Source organism: Rhinichthys klamathensis, unplaced genomic scaffold, assembly GCF_029890125.1.
Source record: "Rhinichthys klamathensis goyatoka isolate OS25496 unplaced genomic scaffold, OSU_Roscu_1.1 h1tg000011l_1, whole genome shotgun sequence".
Classification (NCBI taxonomy): Eukaryota; Metazoa; Chordata; class Actinopteri; order Cypriniformes; family Leuciscidae; genus Rhinichthys; species Rhinichthys klamathensis.
The window spans coordinates 4079733-4107275 of record NW_026606564.1 but is presented as its reverse complement, the minus strand read 5'-3'; the positions used below and the strand labels follow the sequence as shown (position 1 = coordinate 4107275).

Below are 27543 nucleotides of genomic sequence, written 5' to 3'. Positions count from 1 at the left end.
AATTTTAGTTAGGTGCTCCTTTAGACGGGACGGTTTCATTGCCTCGTTAGAGAAAACCTGCTGGCAAAGCAGGCACATCGGGAGCTGGATGTTCGTTGGTGAGGGAATAAAGCCATACCTAATGTATTCAACACTATACTTTCTGCACTTCTTCTTGTTTTCCGCCATGATGTTTAAATGTGTTTTGATATCAAAATTGCCTTAGCCTGTAATTGTGCTTGTGTGCATTTTGATTGGACACATTAAAAACCACGAAACTTGTGTACATTTTGATTGGACACATTCTTTCTACCACTCTGACAGCTGCTGGCTGCGGCATTTGTTTTTAGGCGTTGCTACGGAGAACGTAGCCACGTTGCCGGTAACTAGCCGAGTGGGCTACTAGCAACATTTAAATATTAATTCATATTATATTATTATACTATAGGTGAATAACTGCAAAAAGGCATTAATATAAAATCAATTATTTATATTATTATAAATGATGACAGAATTTTTATTCACCTAGTATAGCTATAGTAAGTTCTCTCCCTCGGTCAGCGCTGTCATTAAAGGGATACTCCACTTTTTTTGGAAATAGGCTCATTTTACAACTCCCCCAGAGTTAAACTGTTGAGTTTTACCATTTTTGAATCCATTCAGCCGATCTCCGGTTCTGGCGGTACCACTTTTAGCATAGCTTAGCATACATCATTGAAGTGGACAAGACCATTAGCATTTCTAAAAAAAAAATGACCAAAGAGTTTCGATATTTTTCCTACTTAAAACTTGACTCTTCTGTAGTTACATTGTGCACAAAGACCGACGGAAAATGTAAAGTTGCGATTTTCTAGGCTGATATGGCTAGGAACTATACTCTCATTCCTGCGTAATAATCAAGAACCTTTACTGCCGTACCATGAGAGCAGCAGGCGTAATGATATGACGCAGCGCCTGAAAATAGGCTACCTTCCGTCAACACAACGGAACTATTTTCAGGCGCTGCGTCATATCATTACGCCTGCTGCTCTCATGGTACGGCAGTAAAGTTTCTTGATTATTACGCAGGAATGAGAGTATAGTTCCTAGCCATATCAGCCTAGAAAATAGCAACTTTACATTTTCCGTCGGTCTTAGTGCACGATGTAACTACAGAAGAGTCAAGGTTTAAATAGGAAAAATATTGAAACTCTTTGGTCATTTTTTTTTAGAAATGCTAATGGTCTTGTCCACTTCAATGATGTATGCTAAGCTATGCTAAAAGTGGTACCGCCAGAACCGGAGATCGGATGAATGGATTCAAAAACGGTAAAACTCAACAGTTTAACTCTGGGGGAGTTGTAAAATGAGCCTATTTCCAAAAAAAGTGGAGTATCCCTTTAACATTTTTATAAAGCCTATTAGCAATTTAAAGCATGTTAACATCACTGCAAAAAGACATCTAATATAAAGTCAATATAAATATTTATGTCTTTTTGCAGTGATGTTAACATGCTTTAAATTGCTAATAGGCTTTATAAAAATGTTAATGACGGGGCACTGAGGTCAGATAAATCCCATCACATAGAGACTCTTTCACCTAGATATCATCATATAGAGCAGTGGTCTCGAACTCAGTTCCTGGAGGGCCACAGTCCTGCAGAGTTTAGCTCCAACTCTAATTAAACACACCTGAACCAGCTAATGGATTACTAGAAACTTCCAAACAGGTGAGTTGGAGCTGGTTGGAACTAAACTCTGCAGGACTGTGGCCCTCCAGGAGCTGAGTTTGAGACCAATAGAGGGGGCTTTCACACTGGCAGTTTAGTTCGAAACAGGGCACGGTTCACATGAAAAATCGCTAATGTGAACGCTGTCATGGGACCCGGGTGCGCACTGGGGTACTGAACCCAAGACTACCTGGAGGAGGTGGTTTGAGTTCGGTTGCTCCCGAACCATGCTGCGGTTCGCGTGAATGTGAAAGCAACACGGACTCGGGTGCGCACTTGTTCAGGAAGTAAAGTAACTTGTGCATGCGTTTTAGCTTATTGTTATGTATTAAATAAAACACTTGTAAGGGATTATAGTGTTGATGATTTACCTTGGATACGAGCGAGAGTGAGCCTGCAGTGTATTCGTGCATTGCGCGTGGAATCAGGGCAACAAATTTGGAAATCCACTGTCTCCTCAAAAGAGTCTGTTTGCAAGCAGCAGAAGGCCACCTTATGTGACACACGCACAGTAAACCTGTATTGTTCACTGGGTATTGTCACTTCTGCCACTAAAGATTGCTTTATTAATGATATTCCTGATCAGTTTAATCTCCTCAGCATCCTAGATAGCTTAGAAGCACTCAATATTGCGACATAAACTTTTGACTCTCTCTTTTCCAGCACTTTATACACAGTTGCTCCTTTGCGCTTAAAGAAGATAAAAAAAAAGTCTAACACCGTGGTACAACGAGCATACTCGGGCCCTTAAGAGAGCAGCCAGAAAAATGGAGCGCAACTGGAAGAAAACAAACAAAACTAGACGTTTTTCGAATTTCGTGGAGAGAGAGCACGATTGCGTATAGAAAAGCCTTAAAAACTGCTAGATCTGCTTATTTTTCGACTCTCTTAGAAGAAAACAAACATAACCCTAGGTATTTATTTGACACAGTGGCTAAATTAACAAGAAATAAAGCTTATACTTCTAAAGTTTTCAAAGAGCACAGCAGTAATGACTTTATGAATTTCTTTACTTACAAGATTGATAATATTAGAGAGAAAATTATAACTATGCAACCGTCTACTACAGTATCGCATCAGGGAGTGCATTGTAGTCTCCCTGAGGAAAAATTCTATTCATTCATTGCAATAGGAGAGGAACAATTGTATAAAATCGTTAAATCAACAACATGTATGTTAGACCCTATACCGACTAAGCTACTGAAAGAATTGCTTCCAGAGGTCATAGATCCTCTTCTTAATATCATTAATTCATCTTTGTCACTAGGATATGTACCGAAAACTTTTTGGCTGGCTATTATTAAACCTCTTATTAAAAAAACGCAACTTGATCCTAGAGAATTAGTCAATTTCAGGCCGATCTCAAATCTACCCTTTTTGTTAAAGATACTAGAAAAAGCAGTATCCTCACAACTATGTTCCTTTTTAGAAAGAAATGGTATCTGCGAGGATTTTCAGTCAGGATTTAGACCGTACCATAGCTCTCATTAGAGTTACAATTGATTTGCTCTTATCATCCGATCGTGGTTGCATCTCTCTATTAGTGTTACTTGATCTTAGTGCTGCATTTGATACCATTGACCACAACATTCTTTTAAATAGACTTGAAAATTATGTTGGCATTCGTGGAATTGCATTAGCATGGTTTAAATCAAACTTATCTGACAGTTATCAGTTTGTAGCAGTAAATGAAGAAATATCTTATCAATCACAAGTTCAGTATAGAGTACCACAAGGCTCAGTACTAGGACCGTTGCTGTTCACTCTGTACATGCTACCCTTGGGAGATATCATTAGGAAGCATGGGATTAGGTTTCACAGTAATGCCGATGATTCTCAGCTCTATATCTCTTCGCGCCCTGATGAAACTTGCCAATTCAAGAAATGAACGTAATGCATAGCTGGTATAAAAAAATTGGATGACTAGTAAGTTCCTATTACTTAATTCTGAAAAAAAAAGTTTCTAATGATTGGATCAAAAACCTCTCCAAGTACTAACCTAGAATACTGTCTAACACTTGATGGCTGCTCTGTCAAGTCTTCGTCGTCGGTTAGGAACCTGGGTGTGCTCTTTGATACCAATCTTTCATTTAAGAAGCCACGTTTCTAGCATCTGTAAAACCGCATTCTTCCATCTTAAAAATATATCTAAATTACGACATACGCATTCAATGAAAAATGCGGAACAGTTAGTTCATGCGTTAATGACTTCAAGGCTAGATTATTGTAATGCTCTTATGGGTGGTTGCCCTGCACGCATAATAAACAAACTACAGCTGGTCTTACTAGAACCAGGAAGTATGACCATATTAGCCCCGGTTCTGTCAACACTGCATTGGCTCCCTATTAAACATTGTATACATTTTAAAATATTGCTGATTACTTACAAAGTACTAAATGGTTTAGCTCCCCAGTTCTTGAGCGAGCTCTTAACGCATTATAATCCTTCACATTTAATGCAATCTCAAAACTCTGGCCAGTTGATACCTAGAATATCAAAATCAACTGCAGACGGTAGATCCTTTTCCTATTTAGCACCTAAACTCTGGAACAGTCTTCCTAACATCTTCCGGGATGCAGACACACTCTGTCAGTTTAAATCTAGACTAAAACACATCTCTTTGACCTGGCATACACATAGAAAATTATACATTCCTAATATTCAGATCAGTTAAATGATTATTAGGCTGCATAAATTAGGTCAGCCGGAACCGGGAACACTTCCTATAACACCCGATGTACTCATTACATCATAAGAAGAATGGCATCTACGCTAATGTTAGTCTTTCTGCTTATTCCGAGGTTTACTGTGATCAGCTGGATCCAGGCCATATCCAGACCACATGGAGGACCTGCGCCTTGACACGACCACAACGCATGATGTAGTCAGCCGGATCCGGGCCGTATCCAGACCAGATGAAGGACCTGCACCTAGACACGACCACAACGCATCCCTTAAGTGTTAGCAGAGATTGTGTCAACTAGACTCTCATCGAAGGCCTCATCGACACGACAGCCATCAGCACTGATCCTCAACAAACCTGTCTACATCCCGGTGTGATGACTCTGATCTTGAACCAGATGGAACTGGATAATATTCTGATTGTTCCAATCCAATCTGACTTCTGACCTGTAATGCTGCCTAAATCATAATCATACACTCTTCGTTAATTGGCCAGAGGAGAACTAGTCCCTGACTGAGCCTGGATTCTCCCAAGGTTTTTTTTTTTCTACATTCTGTCACTTAACGGAGTTTTGGTTCCTTGCCACTGTCGCCTTTTCCGCCTTTGTTGCCATTGACTTGGCTTGCTTAGTTGGGGGCATTAAATTTAACATTTAATTTAATATTCAACAATAATATTGATCTGCCTGCATTGACACTATTATACAAGAACTGAACAGAGCTGGACGATGACATCTCGGTTTACTCCAGAGCGGCTATATATATATATAAATTAACTAAATTAATACCTTTAAAAAAATAAATTAAAAAAATTAAACATCACTGAACTTCTACCAAAAAGACTCTGGAGGATTCTTGTATTTTCTTCTGGAAACAAACTTTATTTGCATTATTTTCCTGTTATCTCTGTAAAGATGCTTTGAAACAATCTGTATTGTAAAGCGCTATATAAATAAATGTGACTTGACTTGACTTGAAAAGCCTTATATTTCTTTTGATCCCAATTTAGATTAAATTTCTGTATTAAAAATGCCTGCATGTAATTATAGCTGTTATTTATTACACTGTTGAACTTCCCTTCACCTTAACCAACCTTAAACTTACTCATACCACCAAACCGGTCCCTAACCATACCCGTATCCCACCTCAACAGGAGCAAAAGTGTTTTACAATACAACATCAACACAAGAAATACATTGTATCAACATTTTTTTTGATGTAAGAGTATATAAATAAAGACACCTTCTTTTATTAGTTTGAGCAATTGCAATATTCTTAAGTTATGTGCTTATATTGCAAGCCAAAATGTTGAAATGTACTTGCGCAGCCGAAGAGGAAAATGGAACAAGTATGTGCTAAAAAAGATATAGACTATCTTATGATTTAGTAGGCTTGTGACTAATAATGGGGAATTTTATCTGCTTATTATGCTTGGTAGAGAGGTGAGTATAACCAATCAAACGGAAGATAACCTTGCTTTTTTAATGCATTTCCAACCATACATTGTAAATATGGGTTATTTTTTGCAGCAGATTAGTTTTTTTTTTAAAGTGACTCTCTGTTAGCCCCTATAAACCTTACCTTATTCCTGTAAAGAGTAACTTGTGGCTGGTGTTATGATGCTGCGCAGCTTCCCTTAGGAAGGGAAGCACTAAAGATTCTAGCGCTTATATTGTCGACCGAGACAGTGGCTTCTTGGATGGGACGCCATCCACATGGGTTAGGACCACTTGAATAGGCAACGGAAGGTTCCCTGAGCACATTAAAGCCATGATGTAACAGAACAGAACATTTCTTACGCATTATAACATACTGTAGTACATCCGAGTGTAACTGATGGTTAAAAATATATAAATTATGGGTGGGATCTTGGTTTTATCCACCCGTTGTTATTGGATGCATGGAGGCAGAAATGAATCTGAGTTTGTAGTTGATTATAAGAAAGGTGCAGGGTTTAAACTGACTAAACAAGTCTGCCATACATCACCAGAGAGAAGTCTGTCGTTTCACTGGAAGATCCAGTTATGATATTTTGATTAAATAAACCAGGGGCGGGACAACCTGTCACTCACATGAGATCGACCAATAGCAAACCACAACCATCCAATGACCCAATCAACTCCCCATGGACAAAATCCAGTCCCGCCCATTTTTTATTTCTTGTTACAGAAGCCGTTTCACTCAGAAACATATCATAATATAGGGAAGAAAAGATTATCGCAACTTCTGCTTCATGCTCACTTTAAACATGCAATATCACTGAGATAAATAAAATAGATTTCATGCTGACTTTAAGTGAGATAGAGTGGGTAATTGAACATTTCTATTTCAGTACAGAGTTTCCTTCTACTTTGCTTTTAAATCTTGATTAAGACATGATTCAATGCAATTCCTGTGAATTTGTTTTTGCTTAAGATTTTCACATTGATACATACTTTCTTGGATCATGTAAAGTGCATAATGAAACCAAATTTAAAATAGCCTACATTAGAATTAGCCAGCCATGTGAGCTGTGCCAACCCAATCTAATAATATCTAACACACACAAACACACTCGACTTTGTGCAAGCTGCTACTGAGAGAGTATTTTGAATATTAATGAGCATTCTCGTGCACTGTTTGTTTAAGAAGGGCCTGAAAACTTAAGAAGGGAAGTTTTTCTGGTCTGGCTGCATTGTTGAGCCTGTCAGTGCAGGCAGAGAATTACAGAGCCCAAGAGAGACCATCATTCAGAATCCATCTCACACAGCCTCACAATGCCCGAATTAACGCAGAGCCAGAGGTACATTGTGCTGTGCACTTCATGACCTTCAGTGCTGTGTAATCATGTAGAATCAACCACAATTCTCACTGTTTCATGTTACTGTGACCTAGTTTAGCCTCAATAAACATTAGCACATTTCATCGAAACTTTCACCATTTTGAATTATTTTCAGCATGCTTTATAGCTGCATTGTCTTCATATGTAACTGATGGTTCTGGTAAGTTTTAGATTCTAAACTTAAATTACTTTTATCTATAATGTATCCACATCTGACAAAACATTTTTGAATATCCTTGTGACATGATGCTTTTGACCGCTTTTGAACTATAACAACAACTGTTTGTATTTACAAGCAGTAATGCTGGGAGCACATTAGTTTTTTGTAACAGCAACAAAAAATGGTCACCAAAAAAAGACAATGATTGTTATATGACTATATATTTTCTTGAGTACTGCATAAACACTCTCTTTGTAACAATGGTGAAGTACATCACTGATCACCCTTACATTGAATAGCACAGGGATGAAAAATCACAGTCACATGATAAAGGGGGCGGGGCTCTCGAAGCCACGAGCCAATAGGAGCGCACGTCAACCCGAGCTCTGTAGATCAGGGAATAGAGCATGAATAACGGTACTCCACAATATTTACTGAAATGTTTCATCGACTCACCAACGTCGGGCATCCATGGCGCATATAATTAAACCATTAAACAGCCAATACTGGCCTTTTCGTGTGTAGATTGATTCGAGTAACGTTACTTCAACGCTACGAGCTATTTATTCAGTCTTAAAATGGCCTGGATCTGGAAGGTAAGTCGAGCAGCTGATTGTTTGCCTCGCTTTATATTCAGTAATGTATGAATGCGCATTAATGTGCTGCTCAGATTACATTATTCGCAATGTTGGTATTTTAAAATCTGAAGTGTGCAGCGAGAAACGGAGGGTTAATGCAAATGTCTCGGTGCTTTTTTTATTGAATGTAACTGTAGAAGCTTCATGTCTTGGAACATTGTTCAAGTGCGACGACACGTGTGATCTTCCAGTTCACTTACACTTTACAACCACATTTACTTGGTTTATGCAATGATGAGACTTAATGTATCCAGAAACACAGACTGTCTGATTCTGCAAAGACCATCGTTGTAAGAGGCATCAAATGCAACAAAGTTTCCCCGTTACATGCACTTTATTACAACCAGTGATGTAAAGTCACGCTTTTTATATCGTCTTGTGGAGGATTTGTAACCTATTCAAAAACAAATGAAGACCTTCATGGATCATGAGACCACCACTCATAAAATATGCGGCTTCAGGGTTTGTTTACTTAGGGTGAATCATTTTTGTTCAATGTTATTTGAAAAAGGACAGTATCGCGAACGAATCTCTGTTCGTGTTTTGTCAGTCTAAAGAAGAAAAAATCACACACAAATTTTTTTGCTTTGTAAAAAATGTTCTTTGCAAACTGTGAAACTTGACATGGGCAATAAATAGTTTGAATAAAGTTAGTTATTTAATACCAAACAAATTATGATATTCCTTTAAAAAAGATAAAAGAACATTAATTCAACTAAAGGCTGAAATAAACTACACAACTTTTGCCTTGAGTCTGGACACATCGATGAAACAAAACAAAACAAAAAATCAGAATTTTCAGCAGTCGAAGTTGACATTTTTTGCAGAAAATCATGTGATTTCTTTCATCTTTAGACTATAATTCCATTGTCTGAAAACATTATTATTTTGAGCCGATTTTAGAACACATTTTCCTGAACTCAAATACTTTCCTACTATATAGTAAAAAACAGTACGCAAAAAGATTCTGAAGTGTCCTTTCGATAGACTCCACTATCCCATGAGGCAACGGGAGAGGATTTATGAATGGTGGTGAAACGACCAAGGGGGTAATCCATCGACCGGAAGTTGAAGCCGGCCGGGTGCCGCCATCTTGTAGCAGAACTTTACTTGCGTTAGCATTTCCATTGACTCCCATTCATTTTGGCGTCACTTTGACAGCGAATAACTTTACATCTGAGGCGTTTAAAGACTCCATTTGTCTATTATTTATTTCTAAAGAAACACGACAATGTATAAAGGGCTCCATTACCTTCTATGTTACATTATGGCCCCGTAGAAACAGATTTAGTAAAAATAGGCTAACGATTGCGTCATAACCACTCGACTCTCTGTCGCGCTGTACAGAAATTACCGTACAGACAGGAGGAGAAGCTCGCAGGCGATCGGGGGGGCGTCCCGTCAAGCCCATAGATAATGAGTCCATAAAAGCAACGGAATACTTACTCCTGCTCACTCACGCCAAAGAACTCTTTGCTCAAGTTCCCCGTCTCTGCAAGATTAACGTTGGCAATTTTCACGCACAGCTACTAGAAGATTTCCGTCTGTCAGACAGGTTGCTCACGTCATCAAGCTTAGTTTGAGTCAGTTTGAGTCTGCGCGTCAGGAACGGAAGTGCTCAAAAATCGCTAAAAATGGGCTTCAACTGTCTCAACTGAGTTCCAATGAGATGGCTCTGTCCACTTCTTATACTGTCTATGGAAACGACGCAACTGATGCTAGGTCACGTGACAGTAACATGGCGGATGAAGTAGCCTACGGAAATTCATTCATACTACCCATATTCATACTATATACTTTTTAACGGTCGTTAAGTAATTCAGATTAAAATATTGTACCAACTCAGACAGTTTGTGGGTTTGTTGTGTTGGGAACATGTCCTGCATGCAAAGGGTTGCTCGCACAGAGCAAGCATGTTCAACAAGTAACAATTTCGGTTTAAATTACAATGTTTTATGCCATTGGTGGAAGCTGAAGACATATAATCAGGAGATTTGTGTACCTCAGTTGACTGTACTGTCTGATAAAGAGCTGCTTCTGTCAGCGCTTTATCATCACCCTTAATCTATACGTCTGCATCAGACAGCATTCAGTAAACAGAGAAGAGAGACAGATTAACTATTTAAAGCTGCTCATATAAAATGTATGTTCCTGCTTACAGTATGTAGATGTGAAGTGTTGGAGTTCTGTAGGAGCACATTGCTGTACTTCTGGACAGTTTGGACGGTTTTGTGATGGTAATGTAACCTTCAAGAGCTGGTCAGAGTGCAGTGTGCCACTGAGAGAGAGCCTCTTTGTAATCGCTGAGAATCAGTTCCAGTGTTGTCCACCTCACATGGCTCCAGTGGTCAGTTCTCCACGTCTGCTCTAAAGACCTGCAATCGAGACCTTAAGGAGCAATTTCTACTTTATCTAACCAATTAATTTTGTTTTGTTGGTGTAACTTTAACTTAATATATTTAGGTTGATTCAATAATAATTTGGGTATTTAGCAAAATCAAGAGCTCCAAACCCTCTGCAGTGAAAATTGAACAAATAGAGTCTTTGCATTTACTTTTGATCTGGACTTTAAAGTGGTTTCAAACCTCTTTTTAGTTGTTGATGAATCAGAAAAAGGTCTTGTTTTGTCATTTAATCACTCATATTTTTTAACGATTTTACTGATTTGGTCCAGAACAACAACATATGGTCTCACCCAGGGTGCGAAACGGGAAAAGCTAGATATGTTTCTTTCATATGTATCTATGTCTCATGGAGCTGCTTCGCTGCAATATACTATGGAAAGAGGAACTTGGCTCTGTTCCGCTAAGTAACTGCATAAGAGAGAGATCAATTTCTGTACAGGTCAGTCTATCCTTTGGACTCAAACCTGGCTCTTTTGCAATCTGTCTTTTCAAAAAGAGATCTCTCAACAACTTTACTTTTCCTTTGGCAAGAATATTATACTGTGACTTATATTTTATTTAGAAAGATTATGAGTATGGCTTACAGTTTATGAAAACCCCAAATTCAAAATTAGAATATGAACAGGTTTTCATAGCTGTGAGCCATAACCATCAAAATTATAACAAATAAAGGCTTGAAATATCTCTATATAATATATTAGTGTCACCTTTTAAGTTGAACTACTGAAATAAATGAACTTTTGCACGATTTTCTAATTTCTCGAGTTTCACCTGTAATAAACTACAGCCTTTTTGTGATTTGATTATTACACTAAGCCATATCGTGATTTTAATTTTAGTTTTTGTTGAGATCTGTAGGCTATATATTTTCTGTTTGGAAAACAGAAACTGTTATGGTACAAGGTAATTTATGGGAAACACTGGTGTAGCAAATCCATATTGGATTATTTTCTTTGTGTTTATTCTGACTAATTTGCTTGTAATGACCCACTGATCTTAATCGGTAGATTATGGAGACACAAAAATTGTAATGTGTTTCAAATAGGAAGGATGTCTTATATGGATCTTTATCTAAACACAATGTTTATCTACTCTAAAGAATGTATGCTGCTAGACATGAGTTTTTTTAGACTTAAACAAAATCAAACTGGGTGCAAACATGTTAAACATTTCAGAAAGTATTAAAGACCCAAAGAATCTAAGTCCAGAGCTTATCAGTAAGATGATGAGAAACAGCCAGTTTGGATGAGATTACACTTAATTCTATTAGGCTAATTTTAAGAGGTTTAACTTCTGAGTTGTGAAATTCAGAAATTATTCAGCATTGCAAACTATAATATATTAAAGTTGGCAAAGTTTATATATATAGCCAATTTAGGGACTAATCCAGCTCCCATTAATGTACATATAATTACTTTACTGTCCATCTGGTGCATTATACATTTTAATGGCACTGTGTTGGGGTTGGTAAGAAAAAGTATTTTATGGCTACCCATGTCCTATTTATTTGATAAAAAATAGAGTAAAAACTGTAATAATTTGCAATATTTTTTAAAATGTCAAAAAAAGTTTTCTATTTTAATATAAATTTAAAATTAAATGTATGTTTGTGATGCAAAGCTGAATTTTCAGCATTATTACTTTAGTCTTCAGAGTCACATGATCCCTCAGAAATGTATCAATAGTTGTGCTGCTTTTTGAAGAAACTGTGATAATTGTTTTGTAGGATTCTTTGAGGGTTAAATATAATCTTTACTGTAAATCTTTTGATCATTTTAATGCTTAAATATATAAATTTCTTAAATCTTACTGACCGCAAACTATATAGTTCACCCAAAATGAAAATTTACGCACCTTCATGTTGTCCCAAAACTGTATTCTGTAATATTTTCAGTGGTAGACAAAAAAAAGGCATTTTTAAAGAACCATTACATAGTTCTTTCCCATGCAGGTTGTCAAGCTCCATAAATGACCAAAAAAACTTGCGTGCTCTATTCAAATTGATCTAAAACCAAGTGATAGATTTGTGGGATAAACAGATATTTTAAGGTTGTTATTCATGGAAAAGGTGAACACTGTATATGTAAATAATGTGTATTACAATTATAATAATTTTCATTTTTTACCTATGGTAACATCAAACTGTCTCCACCAAAGAAACAAACAGAGACACACAAAACACACACACACACACACACACAATATATACATATATATACATACAGTATATACTGTATATATATATATATATATGGGTTTGGCCTGTGCAACTCTTCAAAGCACTTGTTTAGCTGTTTAACAAAACCAAGCTTAAAAGGTTGCAGGTAAAACGGATTAGCAAGCACTTTACACATTAACCTTCCAAGAAGACGGTTTACCCGTTAGTAAGTCCACTTTGGTCCTTCTTTCATTGAGATGTCCAACGAGAACTCTCTGTTGTCTGGGTGTGTTTAGTTATGTAATGGTAGCTCGGCTTTGTTTAGGAGGTGGAGAAAAACAGCTAGGCCAGGAAGTGAATGACATCTCATTTGACTGGTAATCTGGCTTGGAATGGTAACAGTGTTGATGTGGGTAAGTAGCTTAGCTGGAATGTGAGGAGGCCAGGGAGAGATATTGTAGGCATCTGCTTGTGTGGCTGTTTGAGGATTTACACTTCTGATCCATGTGCACACAACAGATGTGAATCCAGACCGAATTTCGTTTACCTTCTTTAATAAAGTTTCATTTCTAATGGATAATTTTGGATTGTGATATGCAAATCTGCTGTCATCATTTACTGTTGACATTGCCGCTCACTTTTATTGTTTAATAAGATGCAAATCAAATATTCATTTAATAAAAATGAGATTTTAAATATTTCTTCTCCTCCGTGGCTTGACTCAATTAATCAACCCTATAATATGGAGTGAATGACGCAGATCAGTTATTATTGCTGTTATTGTACTGTATTTTTCCATCCACATAATTATAAACAGTATGTGATGAATTATGGTGACATCTTGGACCGTCAACCCAAGTGTCACTTTTGATTTAGATGAATTTGTAAACGGTATTACTCAATGTCCCTGCATGCCTATGATTTGGACAAGGAGTCTTTCAGATCAAAGACAGGCAAAGAAAGACTTTCTATATGCTGGGCTTTTGGATACCAACAATTTTTTCATTTGTGCTAAATCAATGTTTTCTCAAAATCTGGAATTTTATAAAGCTATTTTGATGAAGTTCATGTTGCCTCAACATAGTAAGTGGTGTAATTAACCGGGAAAATACTGGAAGTGACGTATTCCACGTACAAGAATCCATGAACCGCATTATTAGACCGTTTTCAAAGGCTGCATGAATCGATATATTAAAACCATTTAATACAATCAATTTCTTTTGTCTCAGAGCGGCTCCGTTCACAGTAAATGCTGCTCCACACGATTCAGTCTCTGCATGTGCTGTTTGTTTGGGTTCCCAATAACATGCATTTGGAAACGCATAAAGTCTGATGCGCTATGAGTTTCATAGTAAAGTGCGGCACTGTTACATGCATGGAGCGCAGCTCAGCAGCTCGGCTAACAAACTCCTTCTCTGTATATGATGTGAGTTTGGTTATGACGTTCATCTGGGAACGCAATGTGCGCCATTTCATCATATTCGTACGGTAACTAATTTATAAACCTACGCCAACACAAGAGAATACATTAATAATATGTTTCTAAATATGCAAACTGTTGTTTATCGTGATTTCAAAATAAAAGTTGAACCCCTCGCTCTGAGTTTGCATGTTTTGATGTCCACATTGTTCTTGTCCAAGAAATGACAGTGGCTGTTGCATTTTTATCGTAAAGAAGTGGCCAAATATTAAAGATTAAGTGGATGTTTGAATGAAATGTTGTTTGGCCAATATTAAACAAGGATTTGATCATTCTCTAAATTGTAACAACAACAATCACAGTTGGCACTGCCTGCAGGCATTTGTTATAATATGTAATGTACATACGTTGATTATGTTTGTATTATTTATTATTACATTATTTAAGTGTTGTTCAATAAAACCATATGATTACTTGCTTTTTATACTTTATCTGAACCAATTATTATTTCCTCATTGTTATTATGTAATAAGCCATGGCTTCAGCCTACACCTGTTCGGTTACCTTCTTTGTTTGTAATGAATTTGTTGTATATATTCTGTTTTATGTTTAGTAACCGAATAAACCTTTATTATTATACGTATGTTGGCCTTAAGTCATTTTAATGGTTATTGTTCCCTTTGGTCTATTTTTACTACCACTAAAAATATCAGATTCCTCGATTAATCATCAAAATATTCGACCAATTACCAAAATAACCGTTAGTGACAGGCCTATTTTCATTGATTTAATTCAATTCAATTCACATTCATTTGTATTGTGCTTTTCACAATACTTGTTTCAAAGCAGTTTTACAGAAAATGTGTTACTTATTCAGTCTCATGTGGTTCCTGGTGAGACGTTGATGTGCCTTTAAAAAAAATATATATATATATACTGTATATATATATATATATATATACTGTATATATATAAATGCTACGTTCGAGCTTTGTCTGTGATTTTTCTACTTTTATATTACATTTAAGATACTTTCACTGCTTGGAATATTAGTGAGTCATATGGACTACTTTAATTCAGTTATTCATTTAGCAAATGCATTTATCCATAGCAACTTCAGTGGGCCTTTAAAATTTCTCCTCTTGTTTGTCAGTCCATCATGACCTTTTATTTGTTGATTATGCTCCCCTGTTTCTAGTTTGGTTCTTTTTTACCCTGTATATATATATATACATATTAGGGCTGTCAGTTAAACGCGTTATTAACGGCGTTAACGCAAACCCATTTTAACGCGATTATTTTTTTTATCGCGAGATTAACAGTCTTTTTGGCCTAGCAAACTATGAAACCCATTCATTTCAATGGCTTGCGCCGCGTGAGGACGTTTTGTTGCTTCATCGACCAAAGCGCAAGTGCAGTGGCGCGCACACCGCTGTCAAAATAGTTCAACTTTTGCCGCTGTGACGATTACCAGCGCGGCCAATAGAAACGTTTTGGCATCCAAAAAGTTTTGAAAACTGGCGTAGCGCCGCGCATTCCGTGGCCTGTCTGAAAGCACCGGATCTAGCTAGACCGGAAACACACTTGTTGCGAGCCGGCCAAATAGTAGGTTAACGTTACGTTTTGAGTGGATGACAAGCGCGAGATGCCGAAATTGATGCCAATAAGATTCTGAATTGAAAGTTTACTTTTAAAAAGTTGCCAAATGGTTCCATTGACAAGACCAAAGTGATCTGTGTGTTTTGTCGTTGTGAACTGAGCTATCATCATCGCAGCACGTCCAGTCTGAAACACCACTTGATGGCCAAGCACACACACACACACACACACACACACACACAGCTGATGCAAATTCTCCGCCCCCTCGTCAATATCAGTACCTCTCAGTATTTCTTTCACCCTTTTATTGATGGACAGTGTTACATTGTGTGAGAGATTATTTGCTCCAAGTGAGAATGTTAGTGTGAAATTGAACACAGTATATTTTCAATCAAAAAACATTTGCACAAAGCAAGCCGATCCACTTTTCCATGTTGATAATAGCATTACAATTAGAAAAAATAATGGGACAAAAAGAAGTCAAGAGACATAGATAAAAATGTGCGATTAATTGCGAGTTAACTATGATATTAATGCGATTAATCGCGATTAAATATTTTAATCGTTTGACAGCACTAATATATATATATATTGCCCTGGGTAGCACGGTGGCTCAGTTGGGTTCCACTGTTGCCTCACAGCAAGGAAGGTCTCCGGTTCGAGTCCTGACTGAGTCAGAGGACTTTGTCTGGGTGGGTTTCCTCTGGGTGCTCCGGTTTCCCCCAATCCAAAAACAGTTCTGAAAGTTCCGATCAGAACCGATTTTTAGAAATCACATTATGGTGTTAAACATATTGCATAATGCATTAAATTATTAAACTAGTTTAAATCTCTTCAGGTACAAAATGTTTTATAGAATATGAGGGCATAATTTTCACAATTCAAGACGTTCTGACTTAAATTTGCATTGTGTTATTGAACTAAGATCAGCTAGGCTATACTCCATCATTCCATGCCAAACTAGCTCATATCAGGGAGTAAGTTGAGATTTCCTTTTCCTACTTGATAAGCTGTATTTTTGTCTACATTGTGGTCATCCTATAGAACCTGTCCTTGAGTCCTCAATGAAAGGAGTCTTTTAGGAAGAAAACGGTGTAATTCTATAGTCACAGGGTTAGATAACTTCATTGACTAGACTGACATCTAATACCTGGACCTTGACAGAGAAAAATGCCAGTTCGTGTGTTTGAATTTAACATTCAGTACGTATGCCTAGGTGTTTGTTACTGTACTGTAGCTCAAGCTCCTAAGTGACATGGCACTATTTTTCAAAGGAATAGTTTGAAATGTCTATTTAAGCAGTGACACCATGTGAATTTTTCAGAACAAACCCAGATGTTGTGGTGTTCAAGCATTTATCTCGCCCTCAGATAATAAATAGATTTACTAACTTGACTTTTCAATCGTTTAGTAGTAAGAAAATAGAAGATTGGCTGGAGCCATTCTTAGTTGATACTTAACCCTCTATTTCACATATAATGTAAAAAAAAAAAAAAACTTGATTCACTTACCTTGGATAAAATTAGTCTTGACATTTTTACATTTTTGTGAGGGTCAGTATGTTACTAGAAGGCTACATAGTGTGACAATGGGAAGCTATAATGTTTAAATGTCTTATTCACTCAAATTTTCTATATCTATTTCTGGTCATGGAAAAAGTCATAGATTTCAAAACCTGCACTAAGAAGCATTTGATATCGCATTGCACTTTGCCAGATATCATACAGTGTTTTTAGTATTGGCTTAGTATCTCTCTGACAGTGTAGCTATTTCCTGAACCAGATGGTCATTGCCGGGGACCTGCCTCGAGTACACAGCGTCCTAGATCTAAAAATGCCACGATAATTTCACAAGGCAGCATCTGAGCTGATATGTGTCCATGGCAAAGTTCCAGGTCACACCAAAACACAAAGCCTAGGAAGCACATCAGTGAACGTGAACCTTTTTTGTGTGACCCTCACCAGGAATAATGGTGCTCAATTGTTTTAAGTGCAGGGTGTCAGAGAACAGCTCAGTGCTCACATTAATCACCCACACAGCTGACAGACATTGTCTTGGCCTTGGAAAGCACAGCACAGAAATCACTGACTGTGTCGGCTGTAGTAAGTTATAAGGTGACTGAGATTGTTGTAGGTGGCGGATTGACAAAACATCTTACAGAACAAGACATAAAAAGGCTATAGCAAACCCTTTTGGATTTCCAAATTGTTTTGTCAAATTTAGACTAAACCCTGAAAATGTCATGGACTGCTAAATGTTTTGTCAGGCAAACTAAAATCACATGGTTACATCTAAATTTACTAAAATATTAGCTAAAATGTTATTTAATATGACTAAATCAACCTGACTGCATTAGGCTACACAACAAAAAGTTGCTTTTAAATATATGCATAAAATAGATAAATGAATAAGCCAATAAATAAATTACAAGCTGATTTGTGAGGACTACCACACGTGGAATGATTGTTGCAGAAATTGGCAAATAATAAAGTTCAAATGCAGTGGATATTATATATTTAGGGTAAAATGGTGCTTTGCAGGCTGATTGAATCGGGAAATATGTCAATGAATTTTTGCTGCGTATGAAAATGACCATTATATCATTTTTTTCACATCAATTTTCACACCATTTTATCATTTTTTTCACATCACCCCCCCCCCCCCCATGACTATTCATCATTGATTATATATATTAACAACACTTTAAGTTTCTGTTAATAAAACAAGTGGTTACTCTTTATTTTGATGGTCCCCTTTAGATATTCTGTTGACTATACATATACCATTGCACCTACATGTCAACTAACTCTTCTTAGAGTATTAGTTGAGTAGACTTTTAGGGGTAGGATTAGGGTTAGTAGAATAAGGGGTTTAAGGGTTAGTAGAATAAGGGGTTAAGAGTTAGTAGAATAGGCAATGACATGCGATTGCAAAGATACTTATAGTCAGTAGATTGTCTGTTGAGGGAGCATCAAAATAAAGAGTTAGCAGATATTAAGCAGACAGTCTACTAATACTCTAATAAGTTAATACAACTACTAATAAGTTGCAAAGTGACATGTAGTTGCAAAGTTACTTAAAGTCAACAGAATGTCTAAAGGGGACCATCATAAATTGATACCAAACAAGTTTGAAAACAAACAGAATTGTAATAATTAGAGTAGATATTCCAGTAGAAATATATTTACCAAATCTACACCACCAGGGCTCTCAAGTTTTAAAGACGGGCAAGAGTGACATCCCAGAATGAGAGGATGCTTAATTGCTTTATACCTGACATCTCTGAAAGACAGATGCAATGATTAATGCATCCATGGCCCGGATATAATTATAAAATATGACATGATTTTAAAAGTGACCTATAACATCGACTATGCAATACACTTTATTTTATGTAGTGCTTATAAAATTATTAAGCCTATTTGTATTTGGAGAGAGATGTTTAATGTGACAATATGTCAGTCATCGTGTGATAACGAAAATATGACTAGGCCTAGACTACTTGTTCTGAGCAGGTGTTGTTAGTGAACAGGCTGTAAAACTGTTGGCTAAGTTACAGACACTCATTAAAAAACTGATGCTAATTATCTGGGAAACGTTCTCTAACAGCAGTCAAGTTGTCATTGTTTGTGTCAAACAAGTTGTGAATTTTTTGTAACATTAAAACAGGAGACCATGACTTATCTTGAATCTTACCCAGATACAATAGTGCTATTTTCTGATTGGCTATTGTGTGGCCCCTTTCTCTTTTTTTTTTGATTGGCTGATAGTTGGCAGGCTCGACAAAGAACTCCAGGGGAGACGCGCTTGATTCCTGCCGGGTCCATATAGTGAGAGCGACGCGGCCGCGGCCAGATAAATTTGGGGCGCTGCGGCATATTAAATATATTATAAATAGTTTTTCAGCGTAAGAAATACAATGTGTGGTGGTAGTGCGTGACAAAAGACCGAAATGAGTGACACTTGAGAGCCCTGCTACACTGTGGTGGAAATTCACCAATAAAATTAAAGTCAGCCCACTCAATGGTAAAAATGAAATAAAATGTATTTTTCTTAAATCAAGATCAAGGGTAGTCTCTCTTACAACCGAAACATATCTCTCCGAGCTACAAAATGAGCTCTAAGCAAAAAAGAGTATTTATTCAGTAAAATCATACATATTTATTTATCATTGAACAAAGTTGATTGGAAAAGCAAATTAACATATTCTCATAAGGCCTCCTACTTCCTTTTATCATATATGTACACTCTGCAGTTCATCTTCATCCACATTGGTCTTCCTCAACATCCCATAATATGCCCACCTAACGTACTGTACATTAATATTTTTTAATAGAAAACATTTTATCTGACACCCTAGACTGTTCCCAGGCCTACTGACCTTGACTACTGAAAGAAGCATTATTCACAAGTTGTTTCTCGCAACATTTGCAATAAAACTTGAAACGAGAGAGAGAGAAAAAAAAGAGATAAAAGGGGCAATATATCTGAGGCTTCTACCAAGAGTGTGATGGAAGGAGGGGGCTTGTGTTTGGTAGTTATCTTGCATTTGAGTGCCTCAGATAACTTACAACATCTCCATACTTATCAGTCAGAATATAAACCTTACATGCATGCCTTATCCTCCGTTGTGCAGCGACCTTCAGTTTATCCCCTTACATTCTTATGGTACGCTTACACTACAACGATGTATTAAAAACAGAAACGTTTTTTCTTTGCGTTTTTCGCATAAAGACGACAATGTTGTCAAAGCGATCCCCGTTACCACGGATCCGAGAAAACAACTAAAACATTGTATTATTCATGCCAGGCCAGTAGTTGGCGATGTCACTTTGTAAAGAAACACTACTCACCTATGTTGAACACGTAATAGGCATGCGTCATGATGTTGCTCTTTGAAACTTTTTCAAAAGTTTGCGTTTTCAGGCCCCCAACAGCGTTTTGCTGTTGACATGTAAATGAACGTCCAAAGCGCATAAAAAAGTTTTCCATTTTTAGTTGAAAACGGTCTCGTGTAAATGGGCTGTTAACATTCTCTAGAAGCAATTACTTTGTCCTCCTCCTCTAATCCCTCTGTTAAAAATATCATATATTGAGTAGAGTGTCTGTTTTCAAAACATACAATAAAAAAATATTGATTTACACTAGAGATGTTCCGATTCCCTTCCCGATACCGATTCCGATACCTGGACTCAGGGTATCGGCCGATACCGAGTACTGATCCGATACCTGGGTGTGTACAGTATCTATACAGCTGCAATTCATACTAGCACTGTATGAATTGATAGAATTATTTTATGGCGTGTTTCAGACTTATCCCTTAATTAAACATGAACAAATACATACAGTGAACTACTAGAGTATTTTTATTATCTGACATACATTTCCCAGCAATATATTATTTATCTTTCTTAAAGGGATAGTTCACTTTGAAATTAATTTTTGATATGTTTTAGCTTACCTCAAGGGCATCCAAGATGTAGGTGTCTTTGTTTCCGCAGTAGTTTCAATTTTGATATTTTTAGGTCAAACCGTTCTTGTCTGTCAGTCATATAATGCAGGTCTATGGTCACCACCTCAAAGAGCATGCACAAAGAAGTCCAAATTAAACATGATTTAATGACTCGTAAATGTAAGTACACATTGATGGCCTAAGAAACGAAACGAGCGGTTTGTGTGAGAAAATGAACAGTATTTATATCGTTTTTACCTATGCAAAGCTAGCATGGATAACTAGATATTGTTTAAGAAAATGGTATCGGATCGATACATGGGTAGAAGTACTCGCCGATACCGATGCCAGCATTTTTATTGGTATCGGCGGCATTTCCGATACTAGTATCGGAATCGGAACAACTCTAATTTACACACACATATGTGTATATGTCAAAAACTAAATGCATCTTTCATTATTAAATGTTATGCAAGGAAATCGCCTCGGTTACGACTGTAACCTCGGTTCCCTGAAGAGGGAACGAGATGCTGCGTCGATTGACACTAAGGAAACGATTCGCTTTATGACGTCTTGAAGCAAATGTAAAATCAATACAATGGTGTGACGGAACATCAGAGGCGGCTGACCTCATGTACCAGGAAACTATAATGCCTGCCCAAACCAGCTAGCTTCGTAAAAGTCTGAAGTAGTCGCTGACAGGCACGTAGGAGATATGGCAAGGTGACGCTGTGTCTCGTTCCCTTCCCTCGGTTCACCTCATAACCGAGGCGTTCCCTTTCAATGGAACTCGCGCTACGTCGATTGACGGTAAGGGAACGTCTATACCAACGCCACCAGAGTGACAAGTGTCTGTCCAGTGTGAAATTAGGAGGAGCAGCACTAGGACGACCCTGGGCACCTGGGACCCTGGTGTAGAGTCCAAGTTCAAAGAGTAGAACCTTACAAATGTGTGCGGTGAGGACCAACCTGCCGCATCACAAACATCTTGGAGAGCAACTCCTGTTATAAGGGCCTTGGAGGCCGCCGTACTCCTAGTAGAATGGGAACGGACAGCCATAGGTGAAGGCTGTCCAACCGATTCATAAGCAAGTGAGATAGCCTCAATCACCCACTTGCTCATTATCTGCTTAGATGCAGGAGACCCTTTGTTAAGGGGCCCAAAACATACAAACAACTGTTCAGATTTACGTCACAGGGCAGCTCTGTGGACATAGGCATCTAGCGCCCTGCCTGGGCATAGCAGATTATTCTTTTCCTGGTCCGAGTTCTGGAAGGGAGGAGGACAAAATGCCTGCAGGATGATAGATCTGGCCACATTAGTGGGGACCTTTGGAACATAACCTGGTCTAGGATGAAGGAACGCTTTAACCATGCCAGGTGAAAATTCCAAGCACGAGGGTGCAACCGACAGTGCTTGCTAATCTCCTATCCTTTTAAGAGACGTGATAGGGAGGAGGAACAAACCTTTTAGGGTCAGGAACTTAGCCAGAACCTCCTCCAGTGGCTCGAAGGGAGCCAGGGAAAGGCCTTGAAGGACAATGGCCAGATCCCATGTTGGCACCCTGGTACGAGCTGAAGACCTTAGCCTCAGAGTACCATGGAGGAAACAAGATACCAACGGATCTTTAGCCAAAGACATTCCACCCAAAATAATGTGGTAAGCACCTATGGCCGCCATATAAACCTTCAAAGTGGACAGGGATAGACCTGCAGTGAACCGCTCCTGCAGGAACTCCAGCACTGTACCAACCGAGCAGTTAACTGGGTCCAACTGACGGTAACTACACCATGAAGTGAAAACTTCAGGGCATAAAGTTTCCTTGTGGAGGGAGCTCTGGAATGTAGAATGGTCTCTACAACCTCAGTTGAGAGACCTGTCCCTATCGGCTGGTCTGATCTGATCTGTGGCACGATTTGTCTCAGTGTTAACATTCTGAACTTTAGTTGCATGACAGACTCGTTTAGCACTGAAACGATGAAATACCGGCTGTAGAACCCGTTTTTCCTGTTGGAGGGAGGTACATATTCTATGGCCCCTTTCTCCAACAGGGTTTCCACTTCTTGTTCCATTTCTAGAACCTGCTCGGGGCCCACCATGGTGGATAGGAACCCCATAAACCTGGGCGGGCGAGACCCGAACTGTATTTGATACCCTTTGATACATTTGATACATTTGGCAGTAGCTTCCACGCTGCCAAAAATTCTACTAGTGGTACCAGCCCCTAGAGCAGGGGTGCCCAACCCTGCTCCTGCCGATCGACTGTCCTGCATAGTTTATCTCCAACCCTAATCAAACACACCTGAAGCAACTAATTAAGGTCTTCAGGATCACTTGAAAATTAAAGGCAGGTATGTTTGATTAGGGTTGGAGATGAACTGTGCAGGACAGTCGATCGGCAGGAGTAGAGTTGGGCACCTCTGCCCTAGAGACTGGCTTCCGGTTTTTGTTGTGCAATCAGCCGGACGCCCTGTAACGGCGAACCGGCAGGGAACGACCGAACTGAGTGCTCTGGAGCCCTCCTCGGTCCCCTGAGGGCACAGAAGAGAGACGGGCACCGTATAATGAGGTGTTGACCGTTCCGCTTCGGGGGGGACTGCCCTCATTGGCCTGAGCCCTTGGGCATCAGGACCTTTTCCCCACAGCCTTCTTAGAGATAATGATGGTCCTCAGATCCGTCTTACCCTTCGAAGGCTGTGGATGAGAGTGCCCTCGCTGTCCCCAGCCTTTCTGTGGCTCATTCTTTCGATGACTGAATTAACAGCATCGCCGAAGAGACCAGAAGGTGACAGGGGCACATCCATAAGACAATTCTGAAGGCATGCTGCAGCCAGACCAGCGGCTGAATAAGCTTTACCCACTAGTGATGATGTGGTTCTGACTGGCTTAGTGGGTAATGCCGGTGCCTTTAGGGAAGATGCCGCTTCGGGGGAGAGATAGCTCGCAAGCATCTCTTCCACTTTTGCCATCTCCCCATAACCGTGCTCTTTATAGTTATTTTATGCTCTATTCCTAACCCTAACCCTATAGTAAGTACATAGTCCAATAGGAACCACTTTCTATGAAGCTTGTATTTATAATGCATTATAATTGTACATTTTAATACATGCATAATGCCTTATAAACAACCTTATAAGTTGTATAATTTGATACGTAATCATATTAACAGTTACAATACATTATAATTCTTAACTTTTTTGTGGTAATAACTTTTAAGAGAGTACAATGCATTTTAACACCAGTTGAAGCCTGCATTTATGATGCCTCATAAGGGTATTCTTAATGCGTTAAAATGCACGCATAATGCCTAATAAACAACATCATACACAACATTCACAACACAACATTTAGAGCGTGCATTGAAGACATACAAAATGGATATATGGCGCCACTGTGGCAACAGGACAACTAAACTTTTGAAAGAGCATCTCAAGGTCATTGACTGGGAATACTGTCTTGCCAGCAACCAGCCATCACACATTCTTGGAACCTAAGAAGATAAATCATTAAACTTGTTCCACACTATAATCGGAATTTTAAATACGTTTATTTTTAGGCATCTCTATTATAATGATTATGCTTTGACGTCAATTACTGTGATGATCCGTACGAAACGGTAACCAATGAACTATAGTTTATAGTGTTTTATATTTTGAAAGCCTAAAGCCACATACTCTAGTCTTTCTCAATTTCACTCCCCCAATGAAGTTTTAATTCGGCTGATTGGTGGAGAATTTGTGACAGACTGGCTCAGAGCTCTATAGTGATGTGTCATGTCACCAGGATTACATCTTCAGTGACCTCGTTTATGAAAGCCCTTTAAATGCTAAACAGTTCATGGGTGTCATACTGAGCATTCAGTCTATGAAAGAATGTGATATGAATAATTAAATAAAGGAAGAAAAATGCATTGGGTGTCTTCAGTTTGACAATGTTTTGCAGTCTTTACCAGGGGTTTGTCACTTCTTAAAAGACTTACATTGGTATAGCTAACATCCCTGTTAACAGTATTGTAAATGTAATGTTACCATTAAACCCACAATACAGTGTAAAATAAAATAACAACTTTTTAATATAGACTGTCTTTTCTTTTATAGTTTGGCCTCCTGGGGTGTTTAAAAGGGGTTTAGTGGTCCATGGGATACAGACACTCTTTGATGCAGTCACTGGAGACTATATGGTTATAAATAAAAGTATTAATGTATTCACTTCATCTTTTGTTGTTTAAATCACTGGATTTTTTTCTTTATAAAGTGATCTAAAACAAATAATTAACAAAAGGTAAAAATGTATGACACAGCTGTATATCTAGAACACATACCGTCCTCAAAAACTGAGTGACCGTGTGATAAAGATACTACTGAGGGAGCCACCAATAAACCAGTGACCTCTCTGAAGAAGACAATTGTTGCCCGGGTGAGGATCTGTATGTCATCTAGTTTGCTAGAATGCATGTAGGAGAAGGAATTCTGCGAGAGAAATTCTTACAGAAAAATACAATTTGGACAAATTTGGATCTTTGGATCATGCAACCTGACTAAGCAGTTGAGCAGTTTTGCAAAGAAAAATGGCCAGGACTCAAAGGTTGGAAGATATTTCCGGTGTTTCTGCTGTAATTATGACAAATCTTTATTCTATTCTATTTATTCTAATCTATTAGTGCTGTCAATCGATTAAAAAAATTTACTCGATTAATCAAAAAATAATTCTGTGATTAATCGCGATTTTATAGGTTTATATTTAGTTTGTATATTTTATAGTGTAATCATTTCACAGTTAATCTACAAATTAATGTAGAGACAACATAAAGACAGTATATTTTAAATACTTGTTTAATGGCATCTTTTTATGAACGAAGCTCAGTATCACTGATGCTAATACTGCTATTGATGTCTGGATAAAAAATGATTTCCCCCCCAATTTTAAACATTAATTAGCCATTAAACATTACAGTGTAATTGAAAGCTATCAATTTTTTTTAAACATTTGAACAAGTGAGCTTCAAACAATCCTCACATAAACCCATACAAAGTGTCACTAACTTGCTACCTGTCTAACATATACAGAACAATATAAAGAAATTAAATAAAGTTATAAAACAGTCTGCACGGCATAAATTATAGATTAAATATAGACTTATCCTTATTAAAGCTACAAAAGTTATTTAGCCAAGTTATGTTATGAGCATACGCGACACAACTGACATTTTGGCATAACTGTGTGTGTGTTATTGAATAAGAGCGGATCATAGCCATAGCCATATTATATATATATATATATATAATAGAACTGGAAGTATTGATTTATTTAATTAACTATGATTTTGTGATTGCAAAAATATCAATAACTGTATGTTCTTCAATAAGAACAATAGTTAAAAAAGAAACATGTTTGCGTGATTTTATGTATTTTATTTAACATTTTAATTTAGATTTTAATATAGAGTTTATTTGAATAAATTACTAACAATGCATTAATTTAAATAAATTTAAGGTCTTCCTGTAGCCTTCTTGTTATGAACCATGGTGTAAAAAAATACCAAATGAAATCCTTTGTGGTCAAAAATATTTAAAAGTTTTCATATACACCTTTTTTGTGCCTCAATGCAATGTGTTGATCAGCCCTGATTTTTCAATTATTACAGAACACACCACATTAGGCCATTAATTACACAAATACACAATGTTTTCAAATTTGCTAATATAATTTATGTGAAAAGCGGCATCTCCATCTCACCACTTCCAGGGAAGTTGGCATGACATAGAAGTGATAGTCATTGTCTCTTTTATTAAATTTAATACATTTATAGTGCACAGACAAAATGCTCTGATGAGCTACTGATCAAATTACTCAGAATCCCCCTCAGTTTATCTCACTCATGATGCCAGATATTTGTAACTACAATTTAAGTTTTGATAATTGTAGGGTTTCTTTTTATCATTGATATATATATATATATATATATATATATATATATATATATATATATATGACAAGCTTCGGCTCTGGCATATCTGAAGGACCAGAGCAACATTTTGATATGCTGTGCAATGAGATTTTTTGATGCACATCTAGGGATTCAGAGTAATTTTGCACATCTCTCAAGTTTATGCACATGTCCTTATCGAATAAAAAATACATCCATCTCAAGCAAGCACAACTTGGAATACACATCATGGTGTTTCAAACCAGAATTTGTATGCCTTATCCCAAAATTTGCATAAAATAAGTGCATGTAGACTCAGCTACTGACACTGAAGAGACACAATTAACTAAAGCACAAAGTAAAAAAACTTAATATTGTGATATTGCATTAAAAAAGGTACAAAGTCGTAAATAAGGTTATTATTGGAGTAAGTTTTACAAGAAAATACTATTTGAATCTTTATGCTTCAAAATGGAAACATTTAATTCAATATGTTACTTGCTGTTTCTGTGTAAATAATAGTTACATTTGCTAGTGAAAATTGTTAGTGAAAAAGTTTTTTTCAGTGTAGAGCAGATCTTTTTGAAGTTCT

General features: G+C 37.5%; 1 protein-coding gene across 1 annotated transcript in view; it reads left to right on the top strand.

Annotated features, from left to right (window-relative positions):
* The first annotated feature begins 7730 nt into the window (after positions 1 to 7730).
* Positions 7731 to 27543, top strand: part of st6galnac3 (ST6 (alpha-N-acetyl-neuraminyl-2,3-beta-galactosyl-1,3)-N-acetylgalactosaminide alpha-2,6-sialyltransferase 3) — a 94849-nt gene continuing 75036 nt past the window's right edge. Inside the window, exon 1 of the mRNA XM_056264396.1 lies at positions 7731 to 7948. Within this exon, the coding sequence (XP_056120371.1) occupies positions 7931 to 7948 (18 nt within the window). The 5' untranslated portion in view covers positions 7731 to 7930. The remainder of the gene's footprint in view (positions 7949 to 27543) is intronic.